General features: G+C 47.2%; 1 protein-coding gene across 2 annotated transcripts in view; it reads right to left on the bottom strand.

Annotated features, from left to right (window-relative positions):
• The window catches only part of sdccag8 (SHH signaling and ciliogenesis regulator sdccag8), a 69,664-nt gene that overhangs the window by 26,821 nt on the left and 19,320 nt on the right, over positions 1 to 23,523 (bottom strand). For both annotated transcript variants that reach the window (XM_080782336.1, XM_080782337.1), the window contains one exon: positions 3,424 to 3,551. In XM_080782336.1, the coding sequence (XP_080638462.1) occupies positions 3,424 to 3,551 (128 nt within the window). The remainder of the gene's footprint in view (positions 1 to 3,423; positions 3,552 to 23,523) is intronic.

Genomic DNA, 23,523 nt, shown 5'->3' with positions numbered 1-23,523 from the left:
CTCCCTGTCCCCAGTTAACCCCTGGGGGTCAAAAAACCTTAGGTTTCGTTTTTGGCTCTCTATCCTGATTGGATGAAAGGCTTATAGGTCCCAGCCAAAAACGAAACCTACGTTTTTTTTAGTGAAATCACTGAATATACCTTTAATTTCCTCTCCTCATGGGGAGGTAAAACAAACAAACAAACAAACAAAAACGTGCCCTTCACTTTCCAGTGGCTGCACAGTGGGTATGTCGCTGGTTACTGTAACTATACTGTAACTCCAAACATACCCTCTTTCACTGACTGTACATTGGACAGAAGTTGTGGGACGCCGCTGAGCTCAAAAACTGTGCGCCGCACACGTACTGTACACGTGCAGCCATGACGTGGACGTTTGCAGTTTTGCACTGGATAAAAAAAGTGGGGGGGGGGGGGGCTTTGTGAGTGTGTCGGCTGGCCACGCGTATATTAGCCCATTTTGGGCGGGTACCCCTTTTGGCGTTTAGCATTACGTTATGGTTTAGCTAATACGAGCTATACAAGCTCGTAGCGCGCCACCGAGCTTGTATAGGTCTGCTATTTTTGGAAAAAATCAAAGAACCACCGACATAGAAACATAGCCTTTTTCAGAAAAACTGTCAGGATATGTACATTTATAGAATCTGATCTCAGGTAAAACTGGGTTAGGCCAAAAAAAAAAGAATCCTAGGGACACAAAGAACTGGCAAGAACTGGCACTGGAAACAAACAGCGGGGAGATGGAGGAGGGGGGGGGGAGATGGAGAAAGAGGAAAAAAAAACAAATAACGTGGACGCTAATAATGGCAATCCACGTTTTACTCCAAAGATGAAACATGATGGGGGAGGGGGGAGAAAGACAAGAGGGAGGGAGAAGGTGAAGGAGGACGGACGGACGGACGGACGGAAGGAAGGACGAAAGGATGGACGGAGGGGGCTGGATCTGTGGAGGGAGAGAGAGAGGACTAACCCATGTTGGGCGGGAGGAACCCCCTTTTGGCGTTTCAAACATCACGTTATATCATTTGGCTATTGAAAAATAGCAGATCTACAAGCTCGCAGCGCCGCTACGAGCTTGTATAGGTCTGCTATTTTTTGAAAAATCGTGAACATATTTATTTCAGAAAACTTGGGAGGATTTAGAAGATTTTTTTTCTTTTTTGGGTTACATTTCGAGGTCAGGCCTAAACGGACTAATTACCCCATCGTCTGTTGAGTTGCGCCCGGGAGAGGAAGTGATGCGAGCTGCTAAAAAGGACGTACCCCCCCACCCCCCCCCCCTCTCCCCACTTTTACACACACGCGCATGTACACGCACACGCACACGCACACACACGCGCCACAGTTTCCTGCTGTGCTCTGATGTCAGCTCTCTTTAGACAACATGTGTGGCGCCGACATGAGCCAGAAACAAACCCTTTGTTTACCTCCTCGCCCATTCATCCCTCTCGCCCTCCCCTCCCCTCCTCTCTCTCTCCATCCCCCCCCCCCCCCCCTTATCTTTGTGCGAGGGTACACCAGCAGGCTCCCACCCTCCCCTGGTCGTCGGGGACTGGGGCACCACAGGTAAATAAAAACAAAGGCAGAGAGAGAGAGGCAGAGAGAGAGAGAGGGAGAGGGAGGGAGGGATGCATGTATGTATAGGACTGGAGGGAAAGGATTGAGGGAGAGCACGGTGGTGGCGGCGGCTGTGGTGTGGCGGTGGTGGTGGTGGTGGTGGGGCGGGGGTGGGGGGGGGGAATCCAGATGGTGCAACAGATGTGGCAGCAGCAGCAGCAGCTCGGCTGTGCACACAGACTTAGAGAGAGAGAGAGAGCTGGGCCGGCCGGGGCGGGCTGGGTCTCTCTCTCTCTCTGCCGCTGCTCGCTCGCTCTCTCTCTGGTTTTCGGTTGGGTTTATAGTCTTCTCTCTCCTCATGTTCTTCAGGGGTGTGGGGGGGGGGGGGGGTTCGTCTTGGGGGCCGTTCTAGTGTGTACTCTAGTGGTCTGCGCGATTAGTTCAAATCCGCCATGGTTTGCGTGGTGCTGTGTGTGTGTGGGGGGGGGGGGGGGGGGGGGGTTTACACGATATCGTAGAAGTGGTTATATCTGGATCGGGTGTCTCAAGGATGCATGCGGAGTTAAGCCGGCTCCCTTTCAACTAATTCAGATCTGGGATGTTTTTTTCCGCCAACAGTGGCCTGTGTTCAAAGTGAAAGCCGAGGCTTCGATAATGCCCAAAATAAAATAAAAATAAAAAGGTCCCAGCAAGCACGGTCGGGACCTGGACGAATGAGTGACGTCTCGATTGGGGGACACCAGATGAAGTCGAACCGAGACTATATATATTCTGATCTGACCCAGAATATCACCCGATTTCAACCAACATACATTTGACCCACTAAAGACGGACGGACGTCCCCCATGGATGAATCAGAGAGAGTCACGATCGAGGCCCAGATCGACTTAAGTCATATCATAACTATAGTCAGATCTGGCCACCAGAATAAGCTATATTATTTTAATCAGACCCGTGTGTGTGTCCAGTTAGCCCCTACTACTGCTCACACAGATCAGCTGCTAACGCAAGGAAGGGGAGGCGCAAGAGAGATACAGTATCAGGGAAAAGGAAAGACAAAGATAGGGAGACATACAGTACGGAGAGAGAGAGAGAGAGAGAGAGAGAGAGAGAGGAGCTGGCTCCTGGGGGTTTCAGAAGACTGAATTGGAGAGCCAGCTGGACATCGGTCAGAGGCGAATCAGAGGTGAACGCCATTTTAGTTTTTTGACCACCACCAAAAAGGGGGCCGCATCATTAACCCATTCTGGGGCGGGATTAACCCCTTTTTTGGTGTTTCAAGCATTATGTTATACTTAACAGCTATTGAACGATAGCAGATCGACAAGTTCGTAGCGCGCCACTACGAACTCGTACAGTAGGTCTGCTGTTTTCTGAAAAATCGTGAAAATGCGGCACAAATCTTTCAGAGTTTCAGTTGGTGTCCCCTGGAACAACATATTTTCAGATGGGGGGGGGGGGGGGGGGGTCGGTGGCATATTAAATATAACTTTTGGGGTCCTTGACATGAAATATTGAAAACCACTGGTTTTTCAGAAAAGAAAATAAATTTAAAAAAATATTTTTTTTTTAATTTCGACGTCAGGCCTAAACGTGTTAACCCACTGAACTGAACGGGAACCCATTTTGGTGTTAGCATCATGTCATGCTTTAGCTATTGAAAAATAGCAGATCTACAAGCTCATAGCGCGCCACCGAGTGGCGCGCTACGAGCTTGTAGGTCTGCTATTTTTGAAAAATCGAAGAACGACTGACATTTTTTTTAGAATCTGATCTCAGGTCAGAATGGGTTCATCAGACCAGTGTGTGTGTGTCCAGTGGGAAACCTCGTATGAATCTGATCCCAGGTCAGAACGGGTTAACCCACCTCTCTGCCGGTGTTCCTCCTCCTCTCTCTCCAGCCGACCAGTCAGCCGGCCCTCGCTCTCCCGTGCAGACTGGGTCACGGCCGCCACGTCCTCCTCGCGGGCCCTCTCCGCGCTCTCCTTCTCCTGCCTGGTGGAAAAAGGAAAGAAAAGAATATTATGTGAGAGAGAGAGAGAGAGAGAAGGAGAGAAGACAGTCTGGAGACTTGGGAGGGGCGGAAGGGTAAAAGTGTCAACCTTGAAGACCCCTGAGTGATACTGCAGCTGTCCACATGGTTTGCACGCAAACGCAAACGCACACGCACACGCACAACGTCCTGAAAGATCTATAGGTCCATTACAAGAAACAAGAGGGTATATTTTACCCAGTGATTGTGGAGAAGGATGTGGTTCTCTAAGCAGCATGGTACATGCCATGACCTCGGCAAAGTGACTTTTCTTTTCACTTTTCCTCAGGTGTCTGTGTGCGACCCTGCTCTGTCGTACGTGGATCCAATTCTTCATGCGGCGTGACAAACTGGAGGTGACACAAACGCTACAGAACGCCACTATATAGCAGGGGCGGTGGCTCAGGGGTAGAGTGCGCCGGATGGATGGGATGGTAACCGCAAGGTTGCCCGTTCGAACCCATGTGGGCTCTCCCCCCCCCCCCCCCCCCCAGAGTTAGTGTCGAAGTATAGCCTGGAACTCACCTATGCTTTTTATGGCATATAGGCAGCTCCGGGGAGAAACTATGCGCAGCTGCGCGACATGAGACTAATTACTTAGAGCGACAGAGAGAGAGAGAGAGGAGCGTGTGTGTGTGTGTACAGTACATGTGTGTGTCAATTTAACAAAGGTGCAGACGATCAGAAATCAGCAGAGAGAGTGAGCAATGTTTGCGCTACTCTATGCCGAAATGAAGTGAAGACCCAGACTTTTTAGTTTTTTCTCCCTGGAAATAAAAACGTCTGGGTTTTTCCCCGAGGCTAGTGTCGAAGTGTCCTTGAGCAAAATACTGAACCCCAAATTGCTCCCGATGTGTTGGTTGGGGCCTTGCATGGTTTCCCCCGTCATCGGTGTGTGAACGGGTGAATGTAATACACAATCTATGTTTAAGCGCCTTGGATAAAGGCGCTATATAAATGGACCATTTTTATAGGATCACACACATAAACGACGGTCCATTTTTACACTCGCACAGTCACATTAACACTGTACATGTACAGTACACACACCCTGAATTTCCTCCTGACTTAACTATGGAACTGCAGCTGCTGCTATTTTTTTTTCTAACAATGCAGTATTGTAAATAATCAGAACGATGCGTCAAATAGGCAAAACTAATATCTTAGGTTTTAAGAAAATGAGTCTAGTTTGATGTCACCCTACAATCGCAAGCTTCAAAAATATATATATATCTCTTGTTGCAATTGGGCAATGATGAAGTATATTATAGAATATATGGAAGCCAAGACTTTGCTTTATTGAAATCTGATAGAAATGGACAAAGAAATGTTTCTCTTTCTCCAGAAAGTCTCGTTTTTCCGATTTTTCTTTAATAACTTTTAATGGCAGGTCACATAATGTAGTATCAACCAAATCCTTCGTCCGCCTACGTTCATTTATAGAGCTACTCAAATATAAAACCGAGCGGCTGAGACGCGAACAAAGACAATTATTCTCTCGAGTCTGCCGACAATAATCTCAAAGGAGTTTCATGGGTGTGTGTGTGTGTGTGTGTGTGGGGGGGGGGGGGGTGACATCGTTTTCTGGGTATATGAACTGAAGTCCAATTCAACTGTTTCCAAGATTTCCCGAAAACAACAGAGAGAGAGAGAGAGCCCGGAGACGAGCATGGGCAAAAGAAAGACTACAAAGGACGAGGAGAAAAAGCTAACAAATAAACACAACTCTTTCCTGAAGTCCAAAAAGCTGCTAATGAAGAGAGAATTCTCCCAGTTTAAGTGAAAACTTTTCTCCCCTGCAGCGCTTGGCCCGCATCTCGAAAGTGACCGCGTCTGTCTGTTCCTTCATGTGTGTGTGTGTGTGTGTGTGTGTGTGTGTCTGTGTGTGTGCATGCTCAGATGTGTTCATATTTGTGTGTGTGTGTGTGTGTGTGTGTGTGTGTGTGTGTGTGTGTGTGTGCATGTGTATGTTAGTACGTGTATGTGCGTGTGTGTGTGTGTGTGTGTGTGTGTGTGTGTGGTGTTCTCCTGCTGTCCTGCTGTCTGGGGTGCGAAAGCGGGTGTCGGGTGCTCAGGGGACACCAGGAGAGTGTGTGTGCGCGCGCGTGCGTGTGAGTGTGTGTGTGTGTGTGTGTGTGCGCGTGCGTGCGTGCGTGCGTGTGTGTGTGTGTGTGAACCCCTGCTGGGTTCGAACAGCAGCAGGAGCCACCAATGCACACACCAGGCCTCAGCGGGAGATGGCGGGCAGGCGGTGCCAGCCATTTGGTCCTGTGAGGGGTTCCAGGGGGCTGCGTGTACACGTGTGTGTGTGTGTGTGTGTGTGTGTGTGTGTGTGTGTGTATACTGGGGGGATGCTGGGAGAGGGGGCAAGCCTATAGCACCGGACCAGTTTACCCACCAATTAGCATCCGACAGACAAGCCAAAGCGTTTCCAGCAGTCGGTGTGGCGACGAACAGAACAGGAGGATGAGGAGGACGACACCGTTTCTGTGTCATTTTTCTATGTCAATTTTCTAAAATAGCAGACCTACACAAGCCACTCGGTGGCGCGCTATGAGCTTGTAGATCTGCTATTTTTCAATGGCTAAAGCATAACATGACGCTAAACACCAAAAGGGGTGCCCCCCGCCCCAAAATTGGTTAAAAAGGTTAGAGAGAGAATGGAGCGAGAAAGAAAGAAAGAAGGAAAAATAGAAAATAAAATGTCTATTCATTTTCCATGCATAACCCTCAGCCCCTCCTGAGACACACATATATACCTTCAGGAATTCCAAAACGGAGAAGAGATGAATCGCTTGGGGGTTTATTTTGTAATGTTTCTTGTTGACGCCGCTGAAATAACGCAGAACGGCCAAATGCTATATAGACGTCCAGGTAAACAGGAAGCGACCACGTTTTCTGCCTCACGGAGGGAGGAGGGTCTCTCCACCACTAAAAGGGAGGGGCTGGAAGGAGCGCCGCGGCTTGTGATTGGGTGAGACGGGGCCGTCAGTGGGGCGTAATAGGGATCGCTCCGCTGTGTCATTGTAGTAGGGGGGGGGGGAGGATTTACTATTCTACAACAGGTCGTTAAGAGGAAGCAATCTGATTGGTTGAAACGGTTTCTATAGCCGTTGATCAAACCAGCACCGTTCACCACCTAATCAAAACGAAAAGAATTCCAGGCGCTCTGTTTTCCCAGAGCGCTAGCAAACTCGGTGGCTAGGCTAGCTAGTTAGTAGTTTCTTTGGACATTTGTGGTCGTAGTGGGTGTTGCCACTTCAGTGATGCTTGTGGAACTCGACTTCGTCTCGTTCCCCTACCGCATCACTGTCGTGGCAATAATCACGTTAAACAACACCCTCTCGTTGTAATATTGCTTAATTCGCTGCCTATCGGGTCGCAAGCGATGGCGCCCCGCCTCGCGGTCTAAAACTATAGGGCGAAACTCCCTTCCCTTTTGTGGCCAAAAAGTTCCTACGAAAACTGTGTCCGCGTCCAGAAACCGGCATCAGCGGTCGATGACTTTGAGCAGAGGCTGATTGCGGTGGTCTGGAGCTGGGGCTGTTTTCTCCTGGACAAACAGCATGCCTTCTAGATAACCGGTCGAATAAGTTCTGTTGGGTTTGAACTAAGCCCGTGGCAGGAACTCCGGTTATAGAGAGCCCTCGGGGGAGGCAATAGACTGCAATGTTCAGTTAGTGAATATAAGCTGGGACTGTTTGTACACATGCCTGGCCCGATACGCCGTTTGGACAGCTTGATAAGTATGACTGGAGTGGCGTGGGCCAAGGGGGCCTAAGGTAGGGGTTTGGAATGGCTCTGGGGTTGGGGCCAGGTAGAGAGAGAGAGAGAGGGGCTGCTGGGTAAGTGGGAGGTGGCAGAGGCAGGCAGGGGGCTGGCGTATACGTGGTATAGCTGGCTGGAGAAGAGCGCAGAGGAGAGAGAGAGAGAGGGGGGCCCAGTCTGCACTGCCTGCCTAAGTGGGCACTATTCAAGCTGTTGCCCATTAGCCCAATTAGACCTGAGATCAGGTTTTTCAAAAACAGCAGACCTACAAGCTCGTAGCGCGCCACCGAGTGGCGCGCTACGAGCTTGTAGGTCTGCCGTTTTTCTCAATAGCTAAAGCATAGCATAATGCTAACACCAAAAGGGGTTTCCCGTCCAGAATGGGTTAGATGTGGGGTGCCAGGGCCCGACCAAGCGCGGAGTTTGCAGCACCCCGCGGCGTGGCCGGCAGCCCACGCCAGGAACCACCAAATGCCGTTTGGTTTATCAGAGAACGAGCACAAATTGGAGTCAGACGGTAGACTTTTGCTAGACGCTTTGCCCGACGACGCCAAACAAACACCGGGCCGATGTCAGGGTCCGTTAGAGTAAAGTGAACGCACACTCGTCTCTCCTGATATAACGCCGACTCACAAAGCACACATATACCGTATGAGCACACGTCGTGCACACACTCGAGGACAATTATATGTTTTACTTTGAACTAAAATGGTAATTTAGTATAAATAAAGGCGTCAATATTGTCAAATAATAAAAGAGAAATGTGAGAACAGCTCCCATTAACTCTATTGCCTAATATTTGATGCTGGCTGAACAAACAATTAAAAGGGGCTTCAAAAGGTAGCTTTTTCGCTTTCACACAACAAAAATGTGAGACCAAATACAAATTATAAAGCTCATTAATATGGTAATTCACATTTCTGTTTTTCTTTAACAGGTGTTGAAGGAAGTAAAGAGACTCATTTTATTTCCCCGTCAGAACTGTGCAGTGTGAAGAAAGCCTTTACTTAATGAACTGAAACGGATAATTACCCTCAAAATGAATATATCGCCACGATATAATGAATAGTGTCGATAAACTGGTACGCGCAAAGCTAAAACAAATAAATAAACCCGTGAACCTCACCTTCAGAGGGTCAGATGGTACAAAGATTCTACTATTGACACATTTAGACCTGAGGCCGATTCTAAAAACGCCTCCTAAATCCTAACCTAAGTTTTCTGGAAAAACATCTACATTTTAATTTAAAAAAAAATATGTTGCTACAAGTATAACAACTGAAATGACACAGAGACGTTGCTGCCTTGAAAGGTACAACAACATATAGGTGCAGCCGGTGTAAACATTGTTATAATTTAGCTATTGAAAAACAGCAGATCTACAAGCTCCTAGCGCGCCACCGAGTGGCGCGCTTACGAGCTTGTAGGTCTGCTATTTTTGAAAAACCCGTGAAAATGTGGCGCAAAATTGGAATATATATTTTTTAACTCAAATCTTCGCTCCTGGGGAGGTCCCTGAAACAACATATTTTCAGATGGGGGTCGGCGACCAAATACAGATAATTTTTGGGGTTCCTTGACATGAAAACGGTTGAGAACCACTGACACAGAAACATGTTTTTTTCCGAAAACTGTGAAAAATGATTTAGAAGACATTTGTAGAATCGGTCTAAATGGGTCAATACTATATAGCTCTCAATCTGTCATATTTATATAAACTACACAAACGCGCCGCCTCAACACGGTGACGCCAATAAGGCGCGAACGGCTGTCAAATAGTTAAAATGACTCATTATTGTTTCAAGGAATTGTGGGGGTGAATTCTTAAATGTTTCCATTCACATCTTTACTCAAATAATCTGCGTTTGTCAATATTCAAAATGTGTGTGTGTGTGTGTGTGCACGTGTGTGCGTGCTTGAAATAGCCACAAATCTTCTGAACACTCGAGTAGGCCCTAGCACACACACACACACACACACACACACACACACACACACACACACACGCACGCACACACACACGCAAACGAAACGCTCACAGAACCGATGCAGCGTCAACAACACTAACGGCTGCTTGTTTGCTCCGTGCCTCCGTCCGTCCGTCTCTCTCTCTCTCTCTAGTCGTGCATCCTTCCGTCCAGTGTTCTCATCCCCCCCTCCCTCCCTCCCCCCTCCCTCCCTCCCTCCTCTGTTCCCTCCCACCCTTTTTTCCTTTAACTAAACTGGCTGTGTCTCCCTCCATCTGCTGCTTCTTCCTTCAGCGGCCCCGCACCTGTTCACACCTCCTCTCCTGTTGGCCACCGCTCCGCTCTCCTCTCCTCTCCTCTCCATCTCCCTCCCCTCCCCTCCCCTCCCCTCCCTCCCTTTCATTCTCCGTCATCTCTGCTCGGCTGCGATGCTCCTGCCTGCCTGCCTGCCTGCCTGCCTGCCAGGCCCCGGACCCGGTCCTTGCTCCGGCCAGCGTCTCTGTCATTCAATTCCATCTGTCAAGCGAGTCAACTTTGTTTACAGCGGCGGGCGGGCGGGCGGGCGGGCGGCCCGCCTTTCCTTCTTAAGGACGGGGTGTGCCGCCTCAACCCCTCACAAGGTCAGCCCAAACTATTAGTCCCACCATCCATCCACCACGAGGTCAGCCTCGAACTAGTCCCACCATCCATCCACCACGAGGTCAGCCTCAAACTAGAGCCCCGCCATATCTACTATAGGGATGCACCGAAAGGGAAATTCTTGGCCCGAAACCGAATAGCGAATATATAGGAAACAGTTGGCCCCGGAAACCGAATATCCAAATATGATTTTTTTTCTTTTTTTTCTCCTATACCATTGCTGTCATGGCCATACCTTAAAGCTGTACCTGATTTATGGCAAAACTTTACTTAAATAATAATCACAATTATGGGTCCATAAAACATTCATTCAGCTCTTTTGGATGCATTAATCGCATATACACTATGGTTCGGTGATATATTTTCGGCCTATATTCGGGGGCCGAAACCGAATAGGCCGAAAATGCTTTTTTTTTTTTTTTTTCGCCGAATATTTTCTGCGGCCGAATATTCGGTGCGTCACTAATATCTACCAAGGTCAAAGGATTCCTTTACAGATATGCGGAACGGCGACAAAGATAATAGCACAGCGAAACTTCTAATTCAAGCTAAAGAAATGTTTAACTAATAATGTTCTCTTGGACTCCTACGCACTGCTGCGTAACATATGCGTGCGCATAAATGTCAGGTCGGAATGTTTTATTGCGAGTTTTGTCTTTGATCTACAAAGGGTGAGGCATACAATACACAATTATTACGACGGGAAAAAAAACATGCACAGCTTGAAAGCTCACTTTAGCCTCAAATTTTCTGTACCACACAAATGAAAAAGTACGTACGAACGCAACAAGTGAGCGCACACAGATGCATGCCATGAACGGCACATTCCCTAATAAAGTAAAAAAAATAAAGATAAATGAAAATCCAAGCTCGGGTTATTGAGGCAATTAAGCTTCTCGTTCGCCATCCATCCAATAGGAGAGAGGAGGAGAGGAGTACAACAAAAAAAAAAAAAAATCTTAATTGGCACTTTGTGCAGGGAAGAAGCGGCCTGGCAGTGCAGGCATCTGTGCGTTTTTAACCCATTCTGACCGGGAACCCATTTTGGTGTCAGCATCATGCTATGCTTTAGCTATTGAAAAACAGCAGATCTACAAGCTCATAGCGCGCCACCGAGTGGCGCGCTACGAGCTTGTAGGTCTGCTGTTTTTTGAAAAATCGAAGAACGACTGACATTTTTTAGAATCTGATCTCAGGTCAGAATGGGTTCATCAGACCAGTGTGTCTGTGTCCAGGTGGAAACCTCGTATGAATCTGATCTCAGGTCAGAATGGGTTAAAAATAAATGCTCGGCATACGTACAGTATGCTCACCACGTTGACCCGATCCAGAAACCCTGGGCCTCGACGTCAGTATCAAATCTGTGTACAGTACACTACAGAAATAGTTATGGGGGGGGGGGGGGAACATATGTGGTGGCAAGGATGGGGAGGGGGGAGGGGGGAGGGGGGGGTCAAATCATTTACAGTCCAGAAGGTAAATTATAGAATCACCATTTCGATGCAAACTGTGGTTTGCAGGTTATTTATTTAAAGAAACGGGAGTGAATGTGTCTAGTTATGTGGAAGCTAATCTTTTTTTTTTTTTTTTTTACAGTGATATGCGAGTTCATTACGTTGAATATGTGTTTATTAATTGGTATACGGGTATGGCTTTCGGTATATGGTTTTGCAATTTAACAGGTGTAGTTTTTAAAATAATGAAACAACACCATCTTGCAACACGTTGCTGCAGTGTGCAGCTATCCGAAGTTCAATACTGTTATACACACACACTGTACGTTCCATTCAAAACAGGGTTGCAATTCTCTATTCTCTCTATTTGCCTGAATATAAGAATACGTTTTTTTTTCTCTCCAATGGAAATATCCTAAAAAAAAGAAAACAGGGTCGTATTATAATCGGGGTGTAGACAATTTGACAGTCAGTGTTTTTTTTCCCCCACAAATGAGTCTTGAAAAATGGATCTTATATTCGACACAATACAGTCGGATAGTGTCAACCACATAATTGCATAAAGTCCATCCCTGGTTAGATTCTAGCGGTTTAGACCTGTTCCATGTCGTTCCACCCTCTCTCTACAATCAGCTCCCTGTCTCTCTACAGTCTACATTATCGGATTAAAGCAAAAAAATATATATACAGTAACATAATAATTGAGGAAATGTCTGTCTGTCTGACTGAATGTCTGAATGAGTGTCTGTCTGAAACACTGTTGCTGCTCCACACTGGCCGCCCCAAATCGCTCTGAATTCTTCACACAGGCATTGACCATTATAGCTCTTAACGTGGCCCTTTTTCAATTTAACAAAGTGAATTAATTTGCTCCATAGGAAAATAGCAAAAACTCACATTTAAGTGTTTTTCTCTCAGATACCGCAACAGTTAAAACACTTGGAAGGGAGGTTCATTATAATTATTAAAAATTAATGGAATAAATAATTACATGAGTCGGCCTGGCCTCATGGTGGCGCTATAACATCCCACTTTACATTTTGCCTTATAACTCTTGAACCGTAGGTCCTAAAATCAACCCATAATTTCTCTTTCCCTGGATTCCTTGGGTCATGACCCATCTCCCCATATAGGCCACGGCCATTTGCACAATTTAGAATTTTCTTCAAAACATTTTCTTTTTGCTCTTCCACCTACACATTTTGTGCAAATCAAAAAATAAAATCGGTACACATTATCTCTGGACCTATCCGATTATAACACCACAGGCAGAATTGTGATAGTACGTATCGTTCGGCCGTAATCGACTTCCGAGGTTATAGTATGTAGGAAGGGCCTAATTTACAAAGAATGCCACAAATCACGAACGGAATGTCCAATCCACCCCAAAGAGTCCAAAGCAATTCCATTGTCATCCATAGGGGGTGCCGCAAATGCAAAATATTTAAATGCTTGTTGCAAAAATGAGCGCCGCACCCGTGTCACAGACACATACGCATAGAGCAAGTTCAGTCAGGAAACTCAGTGCCGTCGCTGCCGGCCGTTGATTGGGCCGCCTCGGCATCACGTTCTCATTCACATGATTCACTTCATCCAATCACACGCTCATTCCATCTTCAGACCGGCTAATTAAACGGGACGTTTGCACTGCCCAATCGGCTTGCTTGTTTACTGCTGCACGCTGATGCTGCTGCACTGCTGTCTGCTTAAACTGTTGCTGCTCACCCTCCTCCACCCCAGCTACCACATGTCGTTTTGGATCTGCTGTCCGCCTTGGTGACAGCAGACTGCTGGCTGGGCGAGCACTGGTGCTTTGGCATGGGGGGGTAAGATCTCAAATTTTGGGCCTGTTGAGAACTCTGGTTTTCGCCAGCTGCCGGGCGTGACTCCCGATCCCGGTGTCTCATAGGAGGACTGTGGGCAGTTCAGAAACCAGTCTGTGTCTCATAGGAGGGCTGTGGGCAGTTCAGAAACCAGTCTGTGTCTCATAGGAGGGCTGTGGGCAGTTCAGAAACCAGTCTGTGTCTCACAGGAGGGCTGTGGGCAGTTCAGAAACCCGTCTGTGTCTCATAGGAGGGCTGTGGGCAGTTCAGAAACCAGTCTGTGTCTCATAGGAGGACTGTGGGCAGTTCAGAAACCAGTCTGTGTCTCATAGGAGGGCTGTGGGCAGTTCAGAAACCAGTCTGTGTCTCATAGGAGGACTGTGGGCAGTTCAGAAACCAGTCTGTGTCTCATAGGAGGGCTGTGGGCAGTTCAGAAACCAGTCTGTGTCTCACAGGAGGACTGTGGGCAGTTCAGAAACCAGTCTGTCTCTCACAGGAGGGCTGTGGGCAGTTCAGAAACCAGTCTGTGTCTCATAGGAGGACTGTGGGCAGTTCAGAAACCAGTCTGTGTCTCATAGGAGGGCTGTGGGCAGTTCAGAAACCAGTCTGTGTCTCACAGGAGGACTGTGGGCAGTTCAGAAACCAGTCTGTGTCTCATAGGAGGGCTGTGGGCAGTTCAGAAACCAGTCTGTGTCTCATAGGAGGGCTGTGGGCAGTTCAGAAACCAGTCTGTGTCTCATAGGAGGACTGTGGGCAGTTCAGAAACCAGTCTGTGTCTCATAGGAGGGCTGGGGGGCAGTTCAGAAACCAGTCTGTGTCTCATAGGTCTGTGGACAGTTCAGAAAACAGTATGTGTCTCATAGGAGGGCTGTGGACAGTCAGAAACCAGTCTGTCTCATAGGAGGGCTGTGGACAGTCAGAAACCAGTCTGTGTCTCATAGGAGGGCTGTGGGCAGTTCAGAAACCATCTGTGTCTCATACGTAGGAGGGCTGTGGTCAGTTCAGAAACCCGTCCACCAATGACATAATTGTTAGGTTTTTTTTTTAAGATATTAGCTTGGATTCCCTATCGATGATGTCACTGGTGGACGGGTTTCTGAACTGCCCACCCCGGAATATGACGGCTGTGGATCAAGTGGTTATCAATCAATAGACAATCTCACATCTCCAGTACAGTACAGGTTACGCTGGTAGAAATCTGGGAACCCATTGGCAAATTTGCCACTTGTAGAGAACGGGTGTCAACCGTTCAAATTCAATCAGCGCTCCACAGTGGAGCGCTAATTGAATTGAAGTGGAGCCTCCACTTCCAGTCGCACGCAAAGCTGTCTGGAGAGATTAGGATGGCAGTACCTCAGGAGGTAGAATGACCCTTATGGGAATCAAAAAGTCCCCAGTTCGATTCTCTAGTTGTTCCTTGAGCAAGGCACGTCTCCAACTGCTACCTTACTGCTGGGTAAGGAGAAGTAATGTCCCCTCTAGCCCATTTAGGCCTGGTTCTATATCAGTTGGTGCTCAATATTTCATGTCAAGGACCCCAGAAATCATATTTAATTGGCCACTGACCCCCATCTGAAAATATATTATTCCAGGAACCCCTCAGAAGCAAAGATTTTAGTTAAAAACGTTGGTTCTGAAAGAATATATATATTCAAAGATTTGTGCCACATTTTCACGATTTTTCAAAAATAGCAGACCTACAAGCTCGTAGCTTGTGAGCTTGTAGATCTGCTATTTTTCAATAGCTAAATTATGTTTAAAACACCAAAAGGGGACTAAGCTGTACGAAAGCAATTGAAAACAATTGATACCAGGCCTGTGCAACGTCATTCTAGACTATACGATATTCAGATGGTCAGAACATTTAAGTAGAAGGTGGACAACATCATTTAATTAGGTATCATTCTACCATCATTCTTCATCAATGTTTACACGCAGTTTAATGTCAGTTGACAGACGGGGGGGCCCCAATACAAGATGCACGTGATTGCTCATAGAGAAAGGAAAGGTACGATGTTTACCCAGGGTAACTGGACTAAGCTCAAGAACTTGTTCACAGCCAGGCCCTGCTCATAGAACATTTCATGGTAGGGGGTTCAATGCCTTGTCCATAAGGGCACTTCAGCGGTGGTAATTTTAACGTGCCGGTCCGGGGATATACGAACTAGCGACCTTTCCGATATCAAGACCGCAAGACCGCAAACCGTTCGGGAGGCGGCCTTTTTTCCAACAGCATTCTAGCCGACGGGGCAACAGTCCGCTCTGCAGCGGGGGGACATTCGCTGCGATGCGAAAAAGCGATGGTCCGACATGCGCTGCTCCCGTGCTTGCGGTTAGGGTTAGGTTAGGATTGAGGTTTCGGATCAATATGCTGTCGGAAAAAAGACCTGCACCCAACCGTTCGGCCACCGCTGCCACCAGAGAGAGAGAGAGAGAGATGCAGAGAAAAAAAATCAACAAATTTGAATTTTTCACTGCAAAATAACTGTCAAATGCAGAAAGTGGGACACCACCATAACGACCACAAGGCCACACTCTCCTTTCTTGTCCCTGGAAGAGAGAGAGAGATAGATAAAGACCCAGAGAGAGAGAGAGAGAGAGAGAGAGAGAGAGTGGTGTGTACTGTGTGTGTGCTATTACAAAGCTCCAGCTCCAGGACCACCGCTGTGCTGCCGCTCGCTCGTCCACAAAGTTTCCCTAAACTCTATTAAACACGTCACGCTCCCCCCATGCTCTCTCTCCATCGCTTCCCCCGTCTTTTCCTTCCCCCTTCTCAGCAGTCTATTAAGGAATGGACTGCCATAGCAGGGTCTGGGAAGGCGGAGAACAGAAGTGCCCGTCAGTGTATAGTCAGTGTGTGCGTATACTGCGTGTGTGTGTGTTTGTGCGCGTGCGCGTGCGCGCAGTGCAAGGGCGGAGAAGTGTAAATGAGCAAGGTGAGGCAGCAGATGCCGTGTCCCGCCAGAGGCTCTCGCTTTGCGCGGCGAGCTGAAATCTGGGCGCGACAAAACTGCTGCAAACCAACGCGACGGGAGGCCCTTGTCCAATCACGGGCCCGGAATAAAAAGGGCCGGGGTGCCACGCGGGGCCGCGGTACGAGCGCGGGAGAAAGTGGGGGCCGTAATGAACCTCTGAGTGGTGCCAGCGCACACACACACACACACAGTCACACACACACACACACTCACACGCGCGCGCACGCACTGTCTATCCTCTACCTGGCATTGGCATTACCTTGCTGTCACCGCATGCATGCATGCATGCATGCATGCGCACACGCACGCACACACTCAAACTCACACTAAAACACAGTGCCTCTGCTGCCTATACCTGGGATTGGCATTGCTTTGGTGCTGCTGTCAACACGCATGCGCGCGCGCCGCACACACACACACACGCGCGCACACAGACTGCAGCAACTGTGCACTCTACAACTGTGTCTTTTTGTGTGTGAATGAACAAAAAAATACCTTTTGAAGATGTGTGCTTGCATTTGAAGCATTCGCATGTGTGTGTGTGTGTGTGTGTGTGTGTGCAATTGGAAGCATGCACACATACCTTTTGTGCAAATGTTAAGTGTTGATACCTTTGGGCTACACGTGTGTGTGTGTGCGCGTGTGTGTGTGTGTGTGTGTGTGTGTGTGTGTGTGTGTGTGTGTGTGTGTGAAGTTTGATGTCTGTGTGTGACAGCAGCGGGGCAGTGCCAGGTATGAGGCGGTAGCGGCGTGTGTGTGTGTGTGTGCGTGTGTGTGTTGCGCGTGTGCACGTCTGGTCGGCAGCCATGTTGTTGGGTAGCAGATGGCACCATGGTTGGCAGGGGAGGGGCTGCTTAGCACAACTAATCAGACAGTTACGGATAGGGCAGCTGGGAGGGCCGCCGGCCAGCCGTGTGTGCGTGCGCGAGTGTGTCCGTGCGCGAGTGTGTGCGTGTGTGTGTGCAAGCGTGTGTGTGTGTGTGCGTACACCACAGAGTGCCATGATGTTGACAGTGGTGGGCCCGTTGGCCCGATGACGAGACCTTGCTGTGTTCTCCTCTCCTCGCTGTCGGAGTGCCCTCTCTGCCATCCTGCCTGCTCACCTCTCTCTGTCTCTCTCTCTCTCTCTGTTTCACTCTTTCTCCCTCAACTCTCTCTGTCTCTCTCTCTCTCTGTTTCACTCTCACTCTTTCTCCCTCAACTCTCTCTGTCTCTCTGTTTCACTCTCTCCCTCAAACCTCTCTCTCCGTTTCACTCTTTCTCCCTCGACTCTCTCTCTGTCTCTCTCTCTCTGTTCCACTCTCTCCCTCAACTCTCCCTCAACTCTCTGTTTCACTCTTTCTCCCTCAACTCTCTCTCCGTCTCTCTCTCACTCTTTCTCCCTCAACTCAAATTGTACGTATATACAAAAGAAAATGTTTTAAACGATTTAATTGTGCTTTTTAGTATTGAACGTTCGAACATATCGTTAAAAGAAATCCATTTAATATCCATATATTTTGTTGTAACAGTCAATCTACAAAGTTACAATTTGTGAATGCGGCACATCGTGGCACGCTGTGAGCTTATAGATCTGCTATTTCCACTATTTAAAAAAAAAAAAATTGCAAATTTATGAAACATTTATAGTATGGCTATGATGGTGACAATTATGCAAAAATAATTGCGGTTATCTCAAATAAACGCGATCAGACGATGATGTAATATTTGTGACGGGCCTCTCTCTCTCTCTCTCTCTCCACCCACAATCCAATGAAACACAACACTCTACAATACCCTGCGTTTCCTTTAGCGTTCCTCTGCCCTTCTCCATTCATCTCATGCTCGTTACTGCATTTTCCATTCATTTTAGTTTGATTGATTTCCCAAGTATTTAGCCGAACGCCAACAGGATGCCAAATGGATCATGTGAGAGGGTGTGACCCGTAACGGAAATGAGCCGGAGGTCGCTGAAGCACCTTCAGAGAAAACCACGTTTTTTTTAACCCATTTTGACCCGAGATCAGATTCTAAAAATGTCTTCTATACAACCTGACAGTTTTCTGAAAAAGCCTATGTTTCTATGTCAGCCGTTCTTTGATTCTTCAAAAATAGCAGACCTACAAGCTCGTATGAGCTTGTAGATCTGCTATTTTTCAACAGCTAAAGCATAACATGATGGCATAAGTGGATAAAAGCTCAGTGGGTGTCACAGTGGCTCGTTCTCAAACACAATCTTGACTTTCATACTTTGTACTTTTTATATCACTGCCTAATTCAGGGGAGCTTGCTGTTAACGGCTCACTAAGGTATAACGCACCGACTGTTTGATAGCAACGTTTCTGCATAATCGTAAAACAGGGATATGTTGTTTTTTTTACAGAGAAAGAAATTACATTTTACAAAAATGTGTTTCGTATAGTCTGTTCCTGTCTCATGTCCTTTTCTGTGGTCCATTTGCAAGGCATGACCTTTGTCACGCCATGATTGTGGTGATGGAGCTTGCATATAAATACTAAACATATCGCCGATATTCAAAACAATGGATTTTTGTACTATAGTACTCTAGTACACGTGTTGAAGTTTAACACGTAGCCACTAGGCCAGTAAATATGTGGATGAATTAACCCATTTTGGCCTGACGTCGAATTTTCTTTTTAATGACTATTTTTTCTGAAAAACCTCATGTTTCTATACATCAGTGGTTCTCAATATTTCATGTCAAGGATCCCAAAAATTATAATGTAATATGCCACCGACCCCCCCCATCTGAAAACATGTTGTTCCAGGGACCACCCCTCAGGAGCAAATATTTGAGTTTTAAAACTTGAAACTCTGAAAGAATATATATACATTCAAAGATCTGAGGCACGTTTTTACGATTTTTCGGGCTGCATTTTTGAGCTTGTAGATCTGCTCTTCTTCAATAGCTAAAGTGGAACAGAATGCTTAAAACGCCAAAAAAGGGACACAGTATATTGAGTGGCATGGTGTAATGTAGCACAGCCATGTTCTTCTCCTGCTGCGGGGGGGGGGGGGGGGGGGGGGGGTTCGTGGAGCGAGAGAACAGACAGATCGCTGACTGGGAAGACCTCGGGCAAGATGGGAGGCAAATCTGTCGTGCTACAACTGTTGTCACCCCAGCCAAGTGTGCCCTGGGACACTGGCCTACATACATACACACACACACACACACACACACACACACACACTACTACTGCTGGAGGACAGCACACACACACACACACACACACACACACACACACACGCACACACACAGATAGCACCAGTGCTCTGTCTTTCATCCATTCTTTCCATTTATCTATCTATCCAATCTTCCTTCTATAATACATCATAGTTCATCTGTATACTTCACCTCTCTAAACCTTTCCTTTTCCTCTTGTCTGCCGTTTCTTGTCAAAATAATTTCTGTGTGTGTCCGCGTTTCTCTCTTGGAATGTTTTGCGGTACACTAATTGACAGTACCTGGAAGAATATTTTCACACACACTGACTTTCAACAGCAGTCGTCTTTCTCTGTTCACTTTCACTTTTGAGAGAATCCATTATGTTGAGTATAATACGCTATGTTGACCAATTCTGGACGGGAACCCCTTAGCTATTGAAATATAGCAGATCTACAAGCTCGTAGCGCGCCACCGAGTGGCGCGCTACGAGCTTGTAGATCTGCTATTTTTGAAAAATCGTAAAATAATGCGGCACAAATCTTTGAATATATATTCTTTCAGAGCGTTTCGACGTCAGGCCTAAATGGTTTAATGTGTATGTGTCAATTATTTGTGCGTGTGTGTGTGTGTGTGTGTGCTTGGGTGTGGACTTGCCCTGTTCTTTAAGTGAAAGCCTTTAGTCATTAACTTAAAAGCCTCAGTTCATAATCATTGTTGTTCTTGTAAATCTGTAAACTATTATTTGCCAATATGAAGCCCGGTTCCTACTCCGCCATGTAAGGGGGTGCCAGGTATTTTCTTTTCTCTGATTTATTGTACTTTTAGGTCAGTAAGGTTAGTTAGGGATTTAGAATTGTATTTTTGTTTAACTCTCTGTTAGGGCCTTTAGTTATAGGGTAACCTACAAGGAAATTTGTCTCTGCTAACGGGAAAAAAGAGCTACAACAATAAATTAAAGTTATTTTTCAACCCTGTCTCCTCTCACATCATGTCGTTTACCTTCACCCTAGACGAAGGTGCGTAACATAATTGCAAAGGTTATATACTGTATACAGTATACATATCATTATGTGTGTGTGTGTGTGTGTGTGTGTGTGTGTGTGTGTCATCTGGGTGACTTTGTGCCTTCACATGGCCCTGCTGTTCTGGTGGCACCATCCGGGGGCAGTAAACTGTGCCCAGTAGGCACAGCTTTCATCCCAAACAGAAGCACTCCTCCTCTCCTCTCCTCTGCTCTCGGTCCATATATATCTACCTTTTTTTATCTCCTCGTCTCCTTTTATAGTTCTAAAACTAGTCCTATCTAGTTTTCTTTATATATATCCTCGCTCTGGGGGGCGGCCCACCCACCCACCCACCCACCACCTCTCCACCGACCGACCGACCCCCTCTGCCCGCTGCCCTTTGCATGCATGCAAGGCACCAGAGAGAGAGAGAGAGAGAGTGCCAAGCCAATGCCCGGTAGGTAGGTATATGGCGGGGGCCATGATGATGCCGCCACCCTCGGCAGATGGCATCGGGGAGAAGATGATCACAAAGACAGGAGCGTCACACTGGAGGGATGAGTTTGGGGGGGGTGGGGGGGGGGGATGCAGAGGGGAGCGTTGAAGATGCCACAGAAGAGAGCCAAGTTAAGCCATTTTGGGCATGGGAACCCATTTTGGTGTTAGCATTAGGTTATGCTTTAGCTATTGAAAAATAGCAGATCTACAAGCTCATAGCGCGCCACTGGTAGGTCTGCTATTTTTTGTAAAAATCGAAGAACGACTGACGACGTAGAAGACATTTTTTTAAGAATCTGATCTCAGGTCAGAATGGAAAACTGTCAGGATGTAGAAGACATTTTTTTTAATCTGATCTCAGGTCAGAATGGAAAACTGTCAGGATGTAGAAGACATTTTTTTAGAATCTGATCTCAGGTCAGAATGGAAAACTGTCAGGATGTAGAATAAAATGTTTTAGAATCTGATCTCAGGTCAGAATGGAAAACTGTCAGGATGTAGAAGACATTTTTTTAGAATCTGATCTCAGGTCAGAATGGAAAACTGTCAGGATGTAGAAGACATTTATTTAGAATCTGATCTCAGGTCAGAATGGAAAACTGTCAGGATGTAGAAGACATTTTTATAAGAATCTGATCTCAGGTCAGAATGGAAAACTGTCAGGATGTAGAAGACATTTTTTTAAGAATCTGATCTCAGGTCAGAATGGAAAACTGTCAGGATGTAGAAGATTTTTTTTTAGAATCTGATCTCAGGTCAGAATGGAAAACTGTCAGGATGTAGAAGACATTATTTTTAGAATCTGATCTCAGGTCAGAATGGGTTAATGCAAAGACATTGTACTGTGTAGCGGAAAGGATGACGAGATGAGAGGGGTGAGTTCAAGGAGAGGAGAAGAGTTTAACGGTGGTGTAAACTTACATGTTTTGTTTAGAACAATAATTTTAAAAAAAAATGTTAAAGCTCTATATTCTGATCATTGCTATAGAGTGTTCAGTAAACCGTGGTCCGGTGGAGTGAAGGAGCGAAAGGGGAGAGGAGTGAAGGAGCGAAAGGGGAGAGGAGTGAAGGAGCGAAAGGGGAGAGGAGTGAAGGAGCGAAAGGGGAGGGGAGGGGAGTGATGGAGCGAAAGGAGAGAGAGGAGTGAAGGAGCGAAAGGGGAGAGGAGTGAAGGAGCGAAAGGGGAGAGGAGTGAAGGAGCGAAAGGGGAGAGGAGTGAAGGAGCGAAAGGGGAGAGGAGTGAAGGAGCGAAAGGGGAGAGGAGTGAAGGAGCGAAAGGGGAGAGGAGTGAAGGAGCGAAAGGGGAGAGGAGTGAAGGAGCGAAAGGGGAGAGGAGTGAAGGAGCGAAAGGGGAGGGGAGGGGAGTGATGGAGCGAAAGGAGAGAGAGGAGTGAAGGAGCGAAAGGGGAGAGGAGTGAAGGAGCGAAAGGAGAGAGAGGAGTGAAGGAGCGAAAGGGGAGAGGAGTGAAGGAGCGAAAGGGGAGAGGAGTGAAGGAGCGAAAGGGGAGAGGAGTGAAGGAGCGAAAGGGGAGAGGAGTGAAGGAGCGAAAGGGGAGAGGAGTGAAGGAGCGAAAGGGGAGAGGAGTGAAGGAGCGAAAGGAGAGAGGAGTGAAGGAGCGAAAGGGGAGAGGAGTGAAGGAGCGAAAGGGGAGAGGAGTGAAGGAGCGAAAGGAGAGAGGAGTGAAGGAGCGAAAGGGGAGAGGAGTGAAGGAGCGAAAGGGGAGAGGAGTGAAGGAGCGAAAGGGGAGAGGAGTGAAGGAGCGAAGGAGCGAAAGGGGAGAGGAGTGAAGGAGCGAAAGGGGAGAGGAGTGAAGGAGCGAAAGGGGAGAGGAGTGAAGGAGCGAAAGGAGAGAACCCGGAGCAGACGACGAAGAAGTTTAGTTTGCTAACCGTCATTGATGTGGTGAGTGTGGATGGCACACACTACAGGTGTCCCACCCCCAGTGCCAAGCTCCAGTGATTTGAAAAGGCCTCTCTCTCTCTCTCTGTGTGTGTGTGTGTGTGTGTGTGTGTGTGTGTGTGTGTGTGTGTGTGTGTGTGTGTGTGTGTGTGTGTGTGTGTGTGTGTGTGTGTGTGTGTGTGTGTGTGTGCGCACTGATCCCAGTGTCTTGGCCCAGAAACACACAAACCCAAACACATAGAGAGGGAAAAGAGAAAAGAGAGAAGGGTGATCTAAGGAGTGTGGTGAGAGGGGAAGGAAAACACAAAATGTAGCACCCTGAAGTGGGTGTGTGTGTGTGTGTGTGTGTGTGTGTGTGTGTGTGTGTGTGTGTGTGTGTGTGTGTGTGTGTGTGTGTGTGTGTTCGCTCGCGTGCGCGTCACTGTGCGAGTCAGTTACCCCCTTAATCGTAAAGATTTCAATAAACACAATTTTTCTACTGAAATAGGTTTGCATGTATAACATGCTAAGGTCGTGTAAAACAAGCATTATAGCGAGCAATTCACTCAGCGTAATATGGCACCTTTGACATATTCGATGATGCATATATATTTATTTTATAGTCCTTTTTTTCTTTTACATATGCCGATTGTTTTACGAAGCAGTCTCTCCAAATAATGTGTTTTTATCCCTCCCCAATATCGCTCATGATTTGGGTAAACAGGGTGTTTTATGTGATTATAGGTGAAAAAGAATGTTCAA

The sequence above is a fragment of the Protomyctophum bolini genome (assembly GCF_963924005.1).
Source record: "Protomyctophum bolini genome assembly, chromosome: 14".
In the NCBI taxonomy this organism is placed as follows: Eukaryota; Metazoa; Chordata; class Actinopteri; order Myctophiformes; family Myctophidae; genus Protomyctophum; species Protomyctophum bolini.
This window is presented reverse-complemented; position numbering and strand designations above follow the sequence as displayed.